General features: G+C 39.1%; 1 protein-coding gene across 3 annotated transcripts; it reads left to right on the top strand.

Moving 5' to 3' along the window:
• The first annotated feature begins 2,345 nt into the window (after nucleotides 1-2,345).
• On the top strand, nucleotides 2,346-19,323 carry LOC129266365 (histone-lysine N-methyltransferase PRDM9-like). 3 transcript variants are annotated; one of them, XM_064103509.1, is made up of 6 exons: nucleotides 2,346-3,285; nucleotides 8,783-9,034; nucleotides 10,063-10,221; nucleotides 11,479-11,732; nucleotides 12,816-13,056; nucleotides 13,613-19,323. In XM_064103509.1, the coding sequence occupies exons 2-6, from the start codon at nucleotides 8,815-8,817 to the stop codon at nucleotides 14,866-14,868; spliced, it is 2,130 nt and encodes a 709-aa protein (XP_063959579.1). In that variant the 5' UTR covers nucleotides 2,346-3,285; nucleotides 8,783-8,814; the 3' UTR covers nucleotides 14,869-19,323. The 3 variants fall into 3 exon arrangements, with proteins under 3 accessions (XP_063959579.1, XP_063959578.1, XP_063959577.1); XM_064103508.1 differs by lacking the exon at nucleotides 2,346-3,285 and adding an exon at nucleotides 7,313-7,472; XM_064103507.1 differs by lacking the exon at nucleotides 2,346-3,285 and having other exon boundaries at nucleotides 7,847-9,034.
• Nucleotides 19,324-20,386: the final 1,063 nt, after the last annotated feature.

The raw sequence follows: 20,386 nt of genomic DNA, 5'->3' as shown, positions 1-20,386 counted from the left end.
TAGACTTATGACGGTGTTGAGAAACGGGCCCCTGGTGTCATGGACGTTTTTCTGTTCATCTACTTGAGTGCATTACATCGACAATATATGCAATCTTTATCTTCGTTGTGTATGGTCCTCGAGTTGAATATGATTGGAAAGGTATTCTTAGAATCTCATTGATGTTTTGTTATCTATTTCCTTTTTAGAATCAAAATCATGGCACAGAAGGATTGTTCAAACTCACAATCAAGGAAAAGCTACCCCAAAGAAAATGAAGGGGGTCACGCTGTTAGAAAGGTTTGGGAAGCAAAGGATTCAGACACCTTATTACACCAAAGCTAGTTTTGTTCGATGGACATGGAAGTATTCAAGGATGGAATTTGAATGTCAATCTTCTGGCAAGACGCAGAAGCGTCAAAGCATGCCAATACAGGGGCTGTCGGTAGGTGAGCTGGATTATCATTCCAGGCCACCTGCGGCATCGGCTTCACCAGGAGGGGAGCTGGGTAATTGTTCTTGCCCCTGACTGTACCTGGAGAATGCCAGGATCAGGGGCTAGAGAAGACCGGGAAGAAGTCTCGAAAAAGGGAGTATCCTGGCAGTATGGTCATCTCCAGGGAATCGCAAGTGGAGGAAATGCCCTACATGTAGGTGGGCTTTTTTCCAGCGCTGAAGATGTCCCAGTCATGGATGGTAAAAGGGTAGTAAGCGGAGTTGCTTGATTCCAGGCTGTGGGCAAGCAGTGGGGAAGCTAAAGTGGCATGTTTATTTGCACTTGCCACAGTGCTTCCAAGAGTTCCCAACTGATGAGTACCCTCGTCCTTTCCTCAGTGATGTGCAGGTTGAATGTCTGGAGGAAATAGCAAAGTGCTTGACTGGCACTAGGTCTCTGGACACTCTCTGCCAATATGTGGATCAGGAGCGAACGAGACTGACCGGAGAAGTCACTCCAAGGGGGCAGGTGGATATTGTCGCCTTAGCTAGAAATAGGGGTTGGGGGTGTCTGATACCTATAAGCCTACGGCCACTGAGTTCCGGAGCAGCGGAGCCCTCATTCAGTGGAGGATACTTGGCTTCCTCTTTGGAAGACTCAGTCCCAGGGACCAAGCACGTGTGCTAGAGTTGGGTCACGAACCTGGGGCACAAGAGCTCCCTGCAGTAGCCAGTAAACCAGAGGAGGAACCAGAGGCTATGGAGGAGCCTATCACTAGGGTTTGCATTCACTTGGTTTAAGAGTAGACTTCTGAAGTTATCAATGACACAATGGTCTTAACTCTTTTGGTCTATCAATTACCAGTTTGATATTCATTTCACAAAAGTGGATAATACAGTTGGTTCCTAATACTCGTATTGTTCTGGAGAATGGTCTCGAAGGATGGGTCTGCCCATGAGTCTTGGATCTGGTGTATTGGAACACAGATCAGGGATCCCTGCATCCAGCATATCTTTGGAGAACAAAACATCAATTATTTCTAAGAATACCTCTAAACAGAAGCTATGAATTATGTCCAAATGGTGTTGGATGTATGCACACCAAGACTAATACCCACTTTTTAAGCCTATTTATCCTTTAGTGTAATTCCCAAATTATCTGATCGTCTGATTTGTGTATTTTCGGTTCGAATGTCGGCGTGTCAGAGAAGAGAGTGAAATTACAGAGGAGGCAGATGAAGATTACTTTTGTCTGAGATTTGTTTGAGGTTTTAACATTAACATCTTCACCATCTTTTGTTCTGTCAGGCTGTGCATTGAACACTCTCTCTATATTCCAGGAGCTGTTTCATATTTCTGTCTTCTGACTGGTGCGATGGTTGTGTTTCTGTGAATCTACATAAGTGCATTTCATCTCCATTATGCAATCTTTTTCTTGGATGGTCCTCAAGTTCAGTTCAATTCATTTATTTCCAATTAAAAATCTTATTATGATAATTCATAAGAATACATAACAATCTAGCAAATGTAAGCCTCATTTAATTTCTTTCTTTTTAAATCTTTTACATAAATATACATAAATAATGAGTTTACCTTTAAACAAGGAAATAGGGAAGTTATAAAAACCCCAATGTTGAGTTTATAAAGATATTTCCCCTTTAAAAGTAATTTGACGAAAATTTAATTGACATAGTAAGAATTTAGAGACTTATTTGGCCACAATTATCACCAAACAAGAAAGTAAAAAAACAAAAAACAAGATGAAACAAAAAAAGGGGGAAGCAAACAAAAGAAATTGAATACAATCAATTGACGTTTAATACCATCAGAGAGGTATTCCTATACTAGGCCTGTATTCTGAAGTCAGGTTTAACTTAACCATGGTCTAACTCTGTGCTAAGATTATGGGAAGCCAAATGTTTCAAAATTTGTTTACAGTAAATGCTTCTCATGTTTACTGTGCTCTTTACTAATTCTTTAATGGTGAAAGCAATTGTCATACTTATCCTTCCCAGGCAGTTAGTAATGTTTTGGGAGTCAAGTGAGCTGATACATTGAACCTTTACTTGTTAGAGATTTATGTAACAACTGGCCTTCCATAGTTAAACCACAACTTAAATTAAATCCGACTTCAGAATACTGGCCCTAGAATCTAATCAATGTTTTGGTCTTTGTTTCCTTTTCAGATCGAAATCATGGCACTAAGATATCGTCAGTCAGAATCAGTAAGGGGCCTTGTACATAATGATTTTATTTACCCAGCTCATGGAAGAGTCATCTAATCAATGTTTTGGTCTTTGTTTCCTTTTCAGATCGAAATCATGGCACTAAGATATCGTCAGTCAGAATCAGTAAGGGGCCTTGTACATAATGATTTTATTTACCCAGCTCATGGAAGAGTCATCTAATCAATGTTTTGGTCTTTGTTTCCTTTTCAGATCGAAATCATGGCACTAAGATATCGTCAGTCAGAATCAGTAAGGGGCCTTGTACATAATGATTTTATTTACCCAGCTCATGGAAGAGTCATAGAAGCCACATATTTAGGCAACCTAGTACACCCCTACTACTTGGTTACGACTGATTACGAAGTTTCGAGGAGTGAGTTTGAAGTTATTGTCGAAGGGCAGTATGAAATCGCATTCGAGCAGAGTGATTGGAGGTGGATTACGTGCCTTCAATATTATATCCTCCGTTCGACGTTTCTTAAACATGAGTGGATAATGGAGCACATTCCAAATGTCGACAGAACTCGTAATGTGCCGGAGTACGGTGCGCAGAGATGGCACCGCCCAATAGTCAGGGATCTGCAGCATTGGCACCCTGATGATGAGATACCTGCACCTAGGAGATCCAAATACAAGACCAAGAGTAGGCAGAATTAAGATTCCCATCAGCCCAAGAATTTTTACGGTGCAGAGGCCATCTTCCCTCCCCCCCCCCCCACCAGCCCAAGAAGTCATGTGGTGCAGAGGTCATCCATCCCCCCCCCCAAAAAAAAAAAAAAAAAAAAATCTCCCACTGTATTCTCGAGGATACTAGGATTAGGGTCCCTCCCCACAGATCATAAGAGTGTTAACATCTGTAAGTGGTCTTCAGGGATTCTTTGCTAGATCATCAGATGGAAACTCCCATGGACTTGGAGAATGGGGTACCTATCTCACACCAAACAACTAGGGGAAGCACAGGGGAGTTGGCAACCATCCATGGCTGTACGCAGCAATCTTGTTTTTTTATTTAACTGAAAATTTTATCAAAGTCCACCCTGCACGATTTCACTTAAGAAAATGCAAAAGCCCCCCCCCCATGATAAGCTCAGTCACTTCTCTCCCTCGCTTTCGAGTTTCTTTTAAAATTTTGACCATTTTGGTACCCCCCTTGAAAATGTTTTGCCTTCGACCATATATCTACAGGGTCTTGGCCTAGTAATATGGAGCTTTGTGATTGATCATATGGCTATTATCTCTAATTGATCATACATAATAATCATTGCAGTCAATCATAGAAATCAACCTCCAAGATCAATTACTGAGCATTACGTTACTGGGATCAGTTAATAGTCCTATAGGAAATCGATGGAAAGCACTTAGATAAGGAGCATTGGACCTCGCTGGCAGGGTAAATGGTTGGGTAACTGTTATCGCCGATTAACCTCATCAGAAGATGAAGCCATCGCCAGAGGAAATGGATGGAAGGCACTTCGTGACCAAGCGTTTGACCTCTTTGGTAGGGTGAATGGCTGGTAACTGTTCTTGCCTATTAACCTCATCAGCAGAGGAACCCAATGCAAGAAGAAATGGATGAAAGGCACTTGGTGAGCAAGCATTGTTGGACCTCCTTGATAGGGTGAATGGCTGGGTAACTGTTCTCGCCTATTAACCTCATCAGTAGAGGAGCCCTACGCCAGAAGAAATGGATGAAAGGCACTTGGTGAGCAAGCGTTGTTGGACCTCCTTGATAGGGTGAATGGCCGGGTAACTGTTCTCGCCTATTAACCTCATCAGTAGAGGAGCCCAACGCCAGAAGAAATGGATGAAAAGCACTCGTGAGCAAGCGTTGTTGGACCTCCTTGATAGGGTGAATGGCCGGGCAACTGTTCTCGCCAATTAACCTCATCAGTAGAGGAACCCAACGCCAGAGGAAATGGATGAAAAGCACTTGGTGAGCAAACGTTGTTGGACCTCCTTGATAGGGTGAATGGCCGGGTAATTATTCTCGCCTATTAACCTCATCAATAGAGGAACCCAACGCCAGAAGAAATGGATGAAAGGCACTTGGTGAGCAAGCGTTGTTGGACCTCCTTGATAGGGTGAATGGCCGGGTAACTGTTCTCGCCTATTAACCTCATCAGTAGAGGAACCCAACGCCAGAAGAAATGGATGAAAAGCACTTGGTGAGCAAACGTTGTTGGACCTCCTTGATGGGGTGAATGGCCGGGTAACTATTCTTGCCTATTAACCTCATCAATAGAGGAACCCAACGCCAGAAAAAATGGATGAAAGGCACTTGGTGAGCAAGCGTTGTTGGACCTCCTTGATAGGGTGAATGGCCGGGTAACTGTTCTCGCCTATTAACCTCATCAGTAGAGGAACCCAACGCCAGAAGAAATGGATGAAAGGCACTTGGTGAGCAAGCGTTGTTGGACCTCCTTGATAGGGTGAATGGCCGGGTAACTGTTCTCGCCTATTAACCTCATCAGTAGAGGAACCCAACGCCAGAAGAAATGGATGAAAGGCACTTGGTGGGCAAGCGTTGGACCTCTTTGGTATGGTGATAGGGCAGAGTAACCTTTCTCGCCCATCATCCTCTGCAGGGGAACACCCCGGACCTTGTGACGACAGGCCAGTTCAGTTAGAAGTGGGGCAGGGTGAGAGTTTCCCGCCTGTCTTCTGGCAAGATGCAGAATCGTCAAAGCCTTACAGTACCAGGGTTGTTAGGAGATGGAGCTGGGTGATAGTTCCTGTTCCCCTGCTGTATCAGGAGGATGCCATTACCAGGGTCTCTTCCCATAGATTACATTTGTCGGTGGTCTTGAGGGATTCTGACCAAGATCATTAGGCAGAAAACTTCCATTGAGGTGTATGTAGAAGAGGGAGTACCTACCTCGGACCCAACTTCTGGGGAAGCACTGGGGAGTTGACAATCAACCCCTTGACCAAACTTCCCTTAAGCAGGGTTCTAGAGATAATTCTTGGGCCTTTGCCCTGTAAATGAAACTTTAGCTATTGATCCTGAGGTTAATTTCTGTGATTAATCATACACAATAATCAATACAAGCTATTATAGAAATCATCCCCAGGATCAACTCATAAGCTTCATGCTTTCTTTTTACGGTCCCTTTCCCCACGGATTGTAAGACCTTTTACATCTGTGTGGGATGTTGGGCAATTTTTCAGCCTAGGGCGGTGTCGTCACACCGCGTTTGGCCAAGCCTGGAAGATGGGTTCCTAACCTTTGTAACCTTGACACCAGTGCTGGAACAAAAATGAATTTCAATACTGGATATAATTCAGGTCTGATAGCGACACATGTGTTCCTTTTATGGTCCCTTTCCCCACGGATTGTTTGAGCTTTTACATCTGTGTGGGATGTTGGGCAATTTTTCAGCCTAGGGCGGTGTCATCACACCGCCTTTGGCCAAACCTGTCAGATGGGTTCCTAACATGTGGAACCTTGACACCAGTGCTGGATCTAAAAATGAATTTCGATACTGGTTATCATTCAGGTCAGATAGCGACACATGTGTTCCTTTTATGGTCCCTTTCCCCACGGATTGTAAGACCTTTTACATCTGTGTGGGATGTTGGGCAATTTTTCAGCCTAGGGCGGTGTCGTCACACCGCGTTTGGCCAAGCCTGGAAGATGGGTTCCTAACCTTTGTAACCTTGACACCAGTGCTGGAACAAAAATGAATTTCAATACTGGATATAATTCAGGTCAGATAGCGACACATGTGTTCCTTTTATGGTCCCTTTCCCCACGGATTGTTTGAGCTTTTACATCTGTGTGGGATGTTGGGCAATTTTTCAGCCGAGCGCGGTGTCATCACACCGCCTTTGGCCAAACCTGTCAGATGGGTTCCTAACATGTGGAACCTTGACACCAGTGCTGGATCTAAAAATGAATTTCGATACTGGTTATCATTCAGGTCAGATGGCGACACATGTGTCCCCTTTTTTTGGTAAATTTCCCCACGGATTGTTTGACCTTTTACATCTGTGTTGGATGTTGGGCAATTTAATTTTTCCTTAGAGTATTAAAGGGTCTTTTAAGAATATCAAGGAACTATGACCAACTTTAAATTTGTTTCTGGCACAATATCTAAAATTTGTGTTTTGAGTTTGGTATCCACAGGGTGCCCAATTTTTATTTCCAATTTATTGATATTTTCATTGATTCGTTTTGAAATTGGACAGACTCTCTTGGTCTTTTGAGTCTTTTTTAATTTACTGACAGGCTTTTAGTTTGTTGGTGATGGATTTTACAAAATAATTTTGTTAAGGCTGTTTTCAGGTTTCTTTCATACATAAAAAAAGAGAAATGAGCAACCATTTTGGGTTCTATTCGTCTCACATTTCCTGAAATAAGCGCTGCTTGTCTATTGATTAACTTTAGAAGGGTAAGGAATGATCTTCAGATTGGGAATGGTCTTAGGATTTAGATTGAAGGGACATTATTTCATGCACCTGATTTTTGGTCCCTATATAGTATATGTCCAATTATGGTTATTGCAGATTTTTTTTCAGGGGATCTTTGGAACCTTTTTTTTTCCAAGAACTTTCTGTTCCTGGGTAGTTTCGTTCTTAATTGGTGCATCTGTGGGCTGGTTTTCCTAGTAAGAGTGCCTGTTGTTTTTTTTTTTTGGGGGGGGAGGGGGGGGGGAGGGGTATGCTCAGAGGTCCCCCCGGTCTAAAAGAATAGAGTGGAGGCAGTGTAGTGGGGTAGTATAATCCCAGCTACAAGTTAATGCCATCATCCACCGTCCTATGCTCCCCACAACATTATGGAAAGGACCATGGTCGTATCAGGGGAGCCGTATTCCTGCAGTAGCTCTACTGGTGAGTTGTCCTTTAAAACTCGTATATGAAATGCTTACATCATTTGTAAGAATCGCCTTGTCCCTTTATTCAACAATATACAAATAATGCACGTAAGTGCGTGCATGCAGGGCCAAATAATGAATGATGTGAGATTAGAGCCAATGGATATACCGCACCAATATCCAATTGGCGAGTCGAGAACAGAGTTCATTATTTAGGTCCTCTATGCTCAAGAATGCGTGCATTGTTTGTTTTTATACAACCCCCTCCCCATGTTAATGAGTTGCCCGGAATGCTATATTTGATCTAAATTCTAGTTAGTTCCAGACCTCGCACTATCCTGCACTCTGACGTCAGAGTGCAGGACAGTGCATTTGGTATGACGTCAGAGTGCAGGATAGTGCATTTTGGATGCCATAGTGCAATTCGCAAAATATCATGTGATCCGATTCGGATCAATCAGATAATAGAACATTCTTGGAGGTTGTATAAAACTTGCTTTTCATTCACTAGGAAGTCTTCCTGAAACAACAAGACAAGTTTTCTCCAACCAAAGTTTTCTCACCAAGGTCAGAATCACACTTGTATTGTGTGTGGATGGATAATATGAAAACAAACATAGTGGAAAGGGGTCATTTTTCTTAAGGAATCTCTTGCGCAAGGGGCGGAGCTAGCTGAGAGCGGCTATATGGCTGGCCATATGTCACCAGTAACGATTTCGCAAAAGGAACAACGATGTTACGTTGACACTTCAGGCAATAACTGTTCTCAGATGGTGCACAGGGACCTGTTTCCAACTTGACTCATCATCAGTTCTATTAAAGGGTTCCATGACATTTGCTCTTGCGACAGTTGCTCTGCTGCAAATTTCACACATTAAGAGAATGACCAACTTCAACCCTGGATTTACATGTAACACTAAACTCTATCCTAACCCTAAGCCCATAAACATAAAACCCTTTTGCAATCTTAAACAAAATAAAGCCTGGAGCAATTTTTTCAAGAGCAAATGTCGTGTCACCCTATTATGAGCCACCATTTACACATGAACAATGATGTTTTTTAGGATTAGCTCATGGCGATATATAATAAACCTTTCAACACCATGAACACATTCAAACATGATTGTCATGCCATTCATGGTGCAAATAAGTTATCTTTATAAAAAAAAGTTCAGGCCACTCATTGATGTATTTTTTAGTTTTGTTCTTGGGTTAAGATTTATTTCCACTGTCTGAATGAAATCACACAATATCTTGTGCTTTTGGTTATGACTTACATAAAGTGTTTCAATTAAATCACTTATTTTCTTGTTCTTTTGTTATCAGCGTCATCCAATGACAATAGAGCTCCATGAACCATGGACGGTAATTACCCAACCGGTTTCTACTGCCCAGAAAGAAACCAACAAGAAAGACATTCTCAGCAACATCAGCAACATGTTGCTCCCTACCCCATGGATCTACCATACCACCCAACCTCACAACATCAACCTGAGTTTGCAGTGGATCAACCTCTCCGAGCATTCCCTGCTCCACACACTGGCCCTGGACTTTCAATGTTGAGCTCAATATATCATGGTAACAAGTACTTCATTTAGTTTTTCTTTGTAACTTTATGACTTTTTTTTTTTTAATACTGAAATTGCTCCCTTATTAAAAAGCAATCCTCATGACACTTTTATTTATTCTCCACACATATAGCAGAAATAGTGTTTTGCTAATAAATAGTGGTTCTTTGAATTGCTTGTTTTTATGAAGTAAATTTATGAAGAAAACTACTAAATTTATCTTCTGCCCATCATTATAAGTGCATTCTGCATGGAAATTGATTTTCATAATTATAAAATATCAGAGAGAGAATGCTATCAATTTTGAGGTTGGCGCCATACAATGATTCTAATGATTCTTAACTTAAAGGACAAGTCCACCCCAACAAAAAGTTTGTTTGAATAAAAAGAGAAAAATCCAACAAGCACATCACTGAAAATTTCATCAGAATCGATGTAAAATAAAAAGTTATGACTTTTAAAGTTTTGCTTAATTTCACAAAACAGTTATATGCACATCCTGGTCGGTATGCAAATGAGGAGACTATGACATCATCCACTCACTATTTCTTTTGTTTTTTATTACATGAAATATAAAATACTCTAATTTTCTCCTCATTGTCAAGTGATACAACGATTAATTCCTCCCTGAACACGTGGAATTAGCATTGTTTAATACCATACAGTTCAGTTAAGTTGATCCTTATTGTCAAATCTATAAAAAATGAAATATTGTATAATTCAAACAATAAAATACAAAAGAAATAGTGAGTGATGGACATCATCGACTGACTCCCTAGTTGTACATATCACTGTTTTGTGAAAAATAAGCGAAACTTTTAAATGTCATAACTTTCTTATTTTACATCCGATTTTGATGAATTTTTCTGCACTATGCTAATTTGATTTTTCTCTATTTATTCAAATCAACATTTTACTGGGGTGGACTTGACCTTTAACTTATAAACGAAAAGTGTGTCTGATATCTCATCAAATGAATCTAAACAATATATTTTTTTTATTAGTATTTGCATATTTGATAATTCTCTCTTTGAACAGATTCAACTGCAGTGCCCCCAAATGCAGGTACTGGTGCTATTCACGAAGTTAATAATCAGCTGCCACCCAGAGGTCAAAAGGTCAAATCAACAACTCAATCAGCAACTTATGCCCCACTTCTTACATCTCCTAGATCTCTTGTGGAAAACACAACACAAGGTAAAGACTTTTAAGGGTAACTTTGTCAAGGAAGTAGAAATAAAGGAATAATAAAAACGTACCAGCTACCATTGCAATCATAGTTAGATGGGCATAACATTTAGGTCAGACGCAAATAACCAGAGCTTTATAGATTAATGGTTGTTCATGTTTGACTACCCACATTTTAAAAAATCCATGGGTGGTATTCTGAAAATTGTCTTAACTTTTCTCTTAACTTTTCTTGTAAGTCAGCAAGATAACAGCGCGCTAAAATTCTCTTAAATTAGTATTCTGAAAATTGTCTTATCTCTGTAAGGGCGTCCCCTATTTTATCTCTGACACGCCCAATATTCTGTCATCAACCAATTATTAAGCTTGTTATATGCTTAGGTCAACCAATAGAAGCGTCTCTTCTGAAAAATAATGAAGCGCATTGTTGTTATGAGGCGTAATTTCCTTGCGCCTCCGACGCTTATGCTTGTGCGCTTCTGTGCTAAAAATACACGTGGCTCTTTTCAAAGATTATTTTCTCTCGAAAGATTCATCGTCTCGAACACCAATTTTTAATTTCTGAAAAGTCTACCAATCCGTCGTTATAATTTCTTTGGAATGTCTCCTTTTGTAAAATATGATGTTCTTGCGGGATGCAGCAAGAAATAATTTTTGCGGACGGTCAAATATCGCATGCAACAATAAGTTACAATAGCCCCCCACCTCTTGTAAATTTCATTGTATTTTCCAAGGAAGTTAAGAGAACGCAAAGATAAGAGAATTTTCAGAATACCTTGTAACTCGAGATTTTATCTTGCGCACAGACATAATGTGCGCTGATTATATATTTACGCATCATTATATCTCTGACATCATACGCGCTCAGTGAAAGTTACAAGAAAAGTTAAGACAATTTTCGGAATACGGATTTTATTGTAACTCTTAAGATACAAGAATATTTCTCTTAAGACAATTTTCAGAATACGGCCCCATGTCTCTAGAATGTACCTCATGATAAGAATTTTATTGGCAGGCACAGTCTTTGTCATCACAAGCACTATCTCTAAGGCTTGTGATTGTGTGTAATGGCACCAAATTGACGTCTAAGTTGTCAATCAGGAACCGGGATACGCAGGAAACCAAAAGAAAGCTGTTAAACTGCTCGATGTTTCAGAGACAAGATATTTCATCAGATAACATAAGTTTGTTGGCAATTGGATGTTGACTTCTGACATATTTGAGAAGCTTTGGAAAGCCTTCAATTTTCATATCTTTTCTAAACAGATGAAACACCCAATCCACCAACTGCTGCTTCCAAACAAGTCCAGTCAAAGAAGCAGAGAAAGGCAGATGGGCCAAGAATTGTATCGTTGTCAACCCCAGAACTACCGCAGAGTCTTGCTTTTAAATGTTCACCTGAAGGTGTGGTTGAGGGCGTCCTTGCCAAGGGGAGGATAGAGAAGGGTTCTGAGTTTGGACCGTACACAGGATCGTTGATGAGTGAGGAGCAAGGTTTGATGAAGGAATCAACATGGGAGGTGAGTAAGAAGAGCTTTGGTTCATGAAGAGCTATGTAATGTGCTCTTTCGTGGAGAAGAAGAGTGTTTGCAAAGTTTTTCCGACTCTTGTCTGGTACAAACCATTTTGAACCTGTTAGAACTTGTTTAAACCAGCTTTGCACCATTTCTCAGCCGTTTTACAGGATTTAACATGATATCAGAGCATTGTGTCTTTTGGCAAGGTATGAATCCACTCACTACCCAGGTCCTCCAAGCAAAAACAGATGCCAAAAGTCCTCACCACAAAAGTAGTTTCCAAAAAGACAATAACAAGCAAAAATAATTGAGTAGAGGGAGTGGGGGGGGGGGGAGGCAAGTCCCCATTTCCCCTCCCCCTGGATCTGCCCCTTTGATGATAAAAAAATAATATAGGTTTTGTATTACACATGTGTATCCACCTTATTAGGTGCTCAAGGCACTCCCATATTATCCCGGCTAAGCTAGTCTACCAATTCGGGTAGCTTTTCACACATTTTTTAGGAATTACTTCCTGCCAGTACCAATTTACCTCACCTGGGTTGAGTGCAGCACAATGTGGGTAAATTTCTTACTGAAGGAAAAAAACGCCATGGCTGGGAATCGAACACACATCCCTCAGATTGAAAGATGAGAGTTTAACCTCTAGATCACAAATATCAAATACATAGTGTATTTATACGTAACATTTTGGTTTTCAGAACATTTGGTGGATGAGTACCCATTGGTTGCAAAAGTGTATGGCATATATTCCCCAAGAAACCTGACATCAGTCTTACCCTGAAGCCTCTTTTAATATCTGGCTGGCCTGAAATGATATTTATTAACACTTACCAACTTTATCTTCTGGTTGAGCATGACTGTCCTGATAAGGAGCACAAGTGTTTAAGGAGTTTTGTCTTGCCAAGTACCGGTACTCATTTACTATACTGGGGTAAAAAGTTGCAAATTTACCCGAAACCAACTAGAAGCAGTTTGAGCCCGCACTCAATTTGGAATTGCCATGCAGCCAGATGAACTACAAAGTAAGAAATCCACCAATAAAAGGTTATGTTTTTTATTGTTTCTTTCATTTTGATTTACTAGGTTTGCGTTTCTGGTCAAGTATTCTTCTACCTCGATGGACGCAAAACATGGATGTCTCACGCAAGATGTGCACAGAGTGAAGAAGAACAGAACATGGAAGCCTATCAATTCTATGGTGAAATCTACTTTAGAAACACTAAGGTCATTGAACCAGGAAGTGAACTCAAGGTCTTCTACAACGCAGAATACGCCAAGCGTGTTGGAATCCATACTAAATTGAATGAACTCCGGTTCAACAAGGGTACGTTGAAATACATAAATTCTTTAAAACCTGTTCTGACTTTAAATATATGTGGGTATGCCGCTGTTTCATGTTTTAATAACAAATGCACCATTTCTATAACAACATTACTATCAGCCAAACTGAATGATTTCAGTAGATTTAAACAGTTATTGCAGATTTGTTGGTACAACAGGTTTTATGAAACAGGCACCAGATAACTTCCTTGATTCCTCAGTGAATCGCAAATCTGTTTTTATTTTCTATGAATTTTATGTTCAATTAATGCGCTCGTGCAAAAGGAGTAATGCCAACAAGCTAAGTTGATGAAGCCATTGAGCGATCTCATCACAAAAAAAAATAACAATGGACCAAATTTTGAGCCTTGAGGAACTTTTTTTTATTGATTGTACATTGTAGTCAATGCAATCAATCATAGAAAAATGTTCTAAGATCATTGCTAAGCTTTGTTTAATGGGCCTCAGAACAATTAAGAATAGGAAGCATTAAATAGGAGCATGTTTGTTAAGATATGTCAAGATTCCTTTAAAATTCATACCTTTTATTCTTGTTTCAGATGCACAGAAATTTGAATGCAGCTTATGCAAAGATCTGTTCACATCTGCTAAACTAGTCCTTAGACACACACGATATGAACACTCCAGGGTACCAAGGGAAGAACTGTTTCCCATAGTGATTTGGAAAAGGAGAAAGCAGAAACGGTCTGAACCTCAGACATGCACATCTCAAAAAGATTCAACGATAAATAATGTTAGCAAAGCGGGAGATGCTGAATTCAGTTGTGGAACGTGTGAGAAGTATTTTTCAAATGTTGGCAAGCTCAGGGAGCACGAGTCATTTCATAAATTCAACGAGGGTCACGTGTGTACCATTTGTGACAAGAAGGAAACCAATTTCTGGACGCTTGCGAAACACATGAAGACGCACGAACCAGAGGGGATGAAGTTTAAGTGCAAGGAATGTAATCAAATCTACAACAGGAAGTCTGCACTGCGACAGCACCTGAGTGAGTTCCATGGTCATCGGTGTCGCATCTGTTTGGCCAAGCTGACGCCTTGTGAGAAACATAAGAAAACACAGCAAGCTTCAACCAAGAATGGACCACATGCAGGAAAGACATTGGTGGTGTCTTCAGCCCCTGAAGAACCCAAGGATATGCTTGGCAAAACCACCAATTACTACGAACGTCCTTTTAAGTGTCGATATTGTTCAAATCGGTACAGTACCCGTAATAGTGTGAAGGCGCACGAGAGAGAGCAGCACACAGGCGATCTCTTCTTCAAGTGCCCTCATTGTGAAAAGGTCTTTGGTCGAGAGTACCGGCTTATAGATCATCTGCGAACCCATGAGGAGAATCGTATGTATCGCTGCACTCTCTGTCCTAGAACCTTCGCATCGGAGAGCGCCCTCAACAACCACCAAGGTGAACATAATGGATTGAAACCTTTCAAATGTGAAATCTGTGGCCGTGGATTCCGGCTGAAGAGTGTATATCATGCTCATAAGCGGCGTATGCATCAGGAGAACCCTCTGCGTTTCTTCTGCTCTGTCTGCAACAAAGGATTTACAAACAAGGGGAATTTCACGATACATGAACGTCGTCATAAAGGCATCCGACCATTTGTCTGCTTAGAATGTGGGAAAAGTTTCACAGCAAAGCATTGTCTGAACACTCACATGAAGGCAATGCATACAGAGGAGAAAGCCTTTTCTTGTAACATCTGTGGAAAGACTTTCTCGTTAAATCAGAACTATACGTATCACATGTTCAAACATAAAGAACAGGGAGATGTAAGCAGTACGAAAACATAGATACATAAAAGCATCAAATATTAAAGAAATAGATATATTAAAGCAGCTATGATTTTAGGGCATTTTGCTAAATTTTCTTAAAAACAATTTGACAACTGAACATTGTACCATTCATATCAGTCTAGCAAATAAGTTAGGCAGATCAGGTGGGTGTTTCATAAAGCTGTTCGTAAGATACGAATGACTTTACGCACGACTGGTGATCCTTTCTTGTGATAAATGATATCCCTGTATAATTGATATATGACCCAATAACATGTTCCAGTCGTGCGTAAAGTTGTGCGTAACTTTACAAACAGCTTTATGAAACACCCCCCTGGTATTGATCACTTGTATATATGCAGCAGTATAGTGAAATCTTTGCCTCAACCATTGCCAAATCTGAATGTATCATGCATATTTTAACTCTGAAATTTTCAAATGATTGGGAATGCAATTGTTTCGTAACTCTTGAATAGATTTTATTGCACAGTATGATAAAGGCCATGTCTGTTATTTGTATCTAGAGTAAAGAAAAGCAGTGCAGTGGAAGATCTGTAAATGAAGTCAAGTGAAATTATAATCAATAATGAATGGGATAGTTCATATTTTTAGAGCACCTTTTCCACAAGATACAAAGTAATTTGAGATGGCATCCCAGGAGGGTGTTTCACAAAGATTTAAGTATGACTTAAATCGCACTTAAATGCCGACACATATCTGAAAGGCAACACGTTTATTGATCAATATTAAGAAGTAGTGCGCATCCTCTTTTGCATGAACTGACCAATGCGGTTATGCTTTTTATAATGCACGCAACTAGGCATTTAAGGGCGACTATTACTTAAATCTTTGTGAAACATCCCCCTGGTCAGCATAGGAGATAGACTATACAAATTACCAGGCGGTGATATGGGGTGATAGGATATTAGAAAAGGTACGTCTTTAAAAGATTTGTTTGAATTAATCCAATATTGGTGATGATTCAAGAAGAGGATGGAGCTTATTCCACAGCCTGGTGGGTGTTTCATAAAGCTGGTCGTAAGTTAAGAGCGACTTTAAGAACAACTGGTGATCCTTTCTTACGCGCTTAACCATCGCCAATGATAATACCATTTACCACTAGAAAGGATCACCAGTCGTTCTTAAAATTGCTCTTAACTTACGAACAGCTTTATGAAACACCCACCTGGGGCCTGTATTACAAAGAGTTGCGATTGATCTGATCAATCGCAACTATGGAAAGTCAACATATAAAATGTATGTTTGTTCAACAAAAAATCTAGATATGAATGTATATACATAATTCATTGATTTCTTGACAATTTGGTGTGTTCTTCTTTGTTAAACATAGGACATTTTGCAAATTTCCTGTAGAAAAAATTATGACACTGATGGATTTCCATAGAGTTACAATTGATCGGATCAATCGTAACTCATTGTAAGATGGGGGCCCAGGATGCAGTAGAGTAGAAAGCTGAATGATTATCAATTGCAAATAGAACAAGCATGGCTGCACCCATACCTAATGGTACAATATCAATAATGTTACGGGCCAATAAATTCAAGTAAGAATTTTCAAGATCTTTAAGGTGACACGACATTTGCTCCTGTGTCAATTTCTCTGGGAATAATTTTGTCTAAGATTAGGGATAGGGTTACCATCTAGGTTTTATGTTAGGTGTAGGGTAGGGTATAGTGTTAAACCCAGAGCCAAAGTTGGTTATTCGATTATTTTGTGGGATTTAGAGCAATTGTCGCCAGAGCAAATGTGGAACCGTCTTTAATAAACCTGAATTTTGTAAGCGTTTCTTAGTATATAATGTGCATTGGTATTAATTTTACCATGTTATGGTAGATCAAGTTTCGGTTTATTTACACAAAGTATAATAACCAGTTGGTCCAATAGCCATTTAGTCCATATACCATTTCGTCTAATTAAACTTAAGTGTTAATTGTGCAAAATGAATGAAAAGAAAATGGGTATTGGACCAACTGGTTATTAGACGTAATGTTAATAGACGAACTGGTGATTAGACAAAGTGATGATTGGACCAAATGGTTGTTAGACAAAATGTTGATGGACGGAATGGCATTAGATCAAATGAAGGTAGACCATGTGATGAGTGGACGAATTGGCAATTTACCACAGAGTTAAGCAAGCTTAGGGTCATTTTATATTATTATTGCTTGGAAAAAGAACGGACGTCTGGCTGGAATTGATTTTTCAGAAATAACACTTTTTTCTACCAGAATCACTTGGCTTATTTTTTTTTTCATACATAAAAACACTTTCGATGTCATTTCATTGGGGCAATTCCATAGGTTGATGGACATGAGCTTAAAAATTCAAATTCAATATATAGCCCATCTGAACTGTACATTTTAATTGTGTTTGCCTTACTTATAATTATTGCTGGTTCTTTAATTGATGTTGAGGGCTTGAGGCAAGAAATGGAATGCATTTGTTTTACATTTTTTGATTTACACAGCCCAAGCCAGATCTCGTACAGTTTAGTGAATACATTACCAATATACTGACCAATAAGTAAAAGAGAGGAGGAAACTTATTCAGAATGTTACCTTTAAACATAAATTGGTGTCTGAAATCCTACTCGTATTATTACAGAAACAGAAACATGAATCTTACACACATTGAATTTTTAGTGACATTTATGTTGTTGACCATACATGGACAAATTGTAACGTGAGTAACCGTAATGTGAGTAACCACTTTATCTGCACCCCTAGTAAAAACCATGTGTTTTTTTTTTTTTATTATATACAAAGTTTGTCTCCCTAATATACTTCTTTGAAATGGATATAATCAACTTTCATAAAAGCCTTTTCACTTATGTCGACTTTTCATTTTATGCATGTCCAAATCATGTAACATGAGCAACCGACACATTTCAAAGATTTGCCAGGAGCATAATTAAATTGCTTAAGTTTTGTTTTTATACAAACGATAGTCAGACTGCATACTTTGTCGTGATAAAGAGATGTTTAGTTCCTATCAATAATAATGGAGTTACAGCTCCAAGTATGAGTCAAGGTGTCTCCAAATGTAACGTGGGTAACCGTGGTATAGCCCATTAGATGTTCAAGCTCATTATCAGATAAGTACCACAATTGACATTTTTGTTGATCTTTTCCTGTTTTGTACCTTACCTGCCTTCTTGCCTTATACCTCGGTCACATTTGCTCTACGGCGAGTCGAAAACAGCCGTTTTATTCAAAGCACCTATATGTAGCTGGTACAAAAAATGTTAAAACGGCTGTTTTCGACTCGCCGTGCGGCCGCCGTAGAGCAAATGTGACCGAAGTATTACTTCCCCATATAAACCAAAGTTTGAGTGCAAAGGTTATGATAGCTGCTCATCCCTTGATTAAAATGTCATTTCATTGTATTATCCATTTCTGCATCTTGAATTGCCATCTCATGCCATGTTATTTTATATTCACTATTGAATTGTACAGTGATCATCCTGTGATGTATATCAGTGGCACATTTGCTCTTGCGACAATTACTCCAGGCTTAATTTTGTCTGAGATGCAGGGTTAGGGTTTTATGTTAGGTTTAGGGTATGGTAGGGTATAGTGTTAAACCTAGGGTTTAAGTTTTAAGTTGGCCATTCCATATTAGTGCGTGGAATTTAGAGAGGAGCAATTGTCGCAGGAGCAAATTACATGGAATCTACATAATCTATTTAAAATCATGTTTCATAGTATAGGACAAGAAAAAAAATCTTATGCCTAAATGTGCGTATTACTAGTAATTGTTGCAAAGGCATGCTTGTAAAACTTAAGCCATGTTCAGACTGATTTTTGTATACAAGTAACATGTTATGATTGTGCCCCTCCCCTCTGCAACCAGGACCAGTATCAATTGAATGTTTGATGTGTCATAAACATTCTTCTTGTGATGTCAACATTTACAGGTTTATTTGGTGTTGTGTTTACACTACAAGGTATATATGGTGTGGTCTTATCTGCCAGAGCACTGCCTGGGGAGCATTTCATCAACATTATTGTCGGACAAGTTGTTAGATTTGACATCTTTCTTTGATTTTGATTGGCTGAGAAGCACTGTTACTATGGTATCTGTAGGATAAAACAGGACTTGTCGGATAAAACGTCTGACATGTCCTTTCATGAAACGCTCCCCTGGTGTTGCGTTTAACACCTAAGGTTTTACAGTGTATCAGTCATTTTGATCAGAAGCATAATTTTCTACTTCTGACAAAGTAAATTAATTTTTCACTGGAAATGTCAGTTACCACAGACGCCTCAAATGCAAACTATTTATTAAAAGTCATTTGTTGTGTCAACACCCAAGAGCATCAAAATTTGATTACTTGAAGGGGAAGAACATTTCTATGGACATCTTTGATCTTTCAGGCTTGTTGTTGTGAATGATCATAAAAGCGTACAAATTTGATCGGTGTACTATATAATAAACCAATACAAACAGGATATCCCTCTCTTGTTATTTTCACTTTTCAGATTGCTTTTATTTACTTGTATGTATTGCTTGTGAATGATAGATTTGATTCACCCTGTAACTTAATGATTGTATTCAGGGTTTGAATTTGATAACAGTTACGTGGAGTGAAATAGTTATGAAATGCCTCTTCTGTTTGAATAATAGCCTAAATCTAATCATTATTTCAGACCAGAGTATCTAAGACAGATTTCTGTGGCCTAAAGATATTTGATTTGGGCAGGGTCACATGAACGAGTTGTAGGTGATGATGATAACAGTAAGAATAATGATATGGTAATGATGATGATGGTTGTGGTGGTGACGAAAATAACTAGAATAATTAGAATTTGAAGAAAAAAATATACATATTTATTGAACAGCTCGTATATGGACACCTTCCTCCTTTTTCGGGCCTACATGAGTTCTGATGGATCATGACCCTGGCAAAAGTTTCACCATTAACCAGTGATACACAGGAAAAGTGCTGCACGTTTGAAATTTTATACAAAGCTATTTACTATATGAACCTCAGGGGTTTAACAGTTTAAACAAGTATGCTTGATTTATTGAGAATCAAATATTAAAAATTAAACTTTGTTGTTTGAGATTTTAAACATTCAACTGTTTAACCAACTATTAATCATATAGTAAACAATGTAAAAAAAATAAAATAAAAGTGTTTTTACTGTATATATCAAAAGAAATAAAAATGGCACCTTTCTACCTATTTATTCGATTTTCGAGATCAGGACCCTTATCATTAAGAATATGACATGCATTATAACAATTACACTTTTCCATCGATCAGCTTTTTTCATTAAACCATATTAGAGGAGTGTTTGCCCGGAGTGTTTGTTAAATTACCCTTCTGTGTGTGTATAATCTTGATTAACCCTTTCCCCAGTGGCGAAACGAGCAAAAAGTTTTGAGGGGGCAGATATGGCACATTGGACAAACATTTTTAAAAGTTGCAAGTGATTGAGCAAAAATTGTGACATCTTTTATTACAAAAATCAAATTTTGTAATAGATTTTGGATTAATTTTCAGAAAAT

Source organism: Lytechinus pictus, chromosome 8 (genome assembly GCF_037042905.1).
Source record: "Lytechinus pictus isolate F3 Inbred chromosome 8, Lp3.0, whole genome shotgun sequence".
Lineage (NCBI taxonomy): Eukaryota > Metazoa > Echinodermata > Echinoidea > Temnopleuroida > Toxopneustidae > Lytechinus > Lytechinus pictus.
The sequence above is the reverse complement of the archived record's forward strand: the minus strand, read 5'-3'. Positions and strand labels throughout refer to the sequence as shown.

Coding starts and splice junctions, on each gene's coding strand:
- LOC129266365 (XM_064103509.1), top strand. CDS start 8,815: ATGGACGGTAATTACCCAACCGGTTTCTACTGCCCAGAAAGAAACCAA. Junction 10,222..11,478: donor TGTGGAAAACACAACACAAG/GTAAAGACTTTT, acceptor TTTTCTAAACAG/ATGAAACACCCAATCCACCA. Junction 11,733..12,815: donor TGAAGGAATCAACATGGGAG/GTGAGTAAGAAG, acceptor TTGATTTACTAG/GTTTGCGTTTCTGGTCAAGT.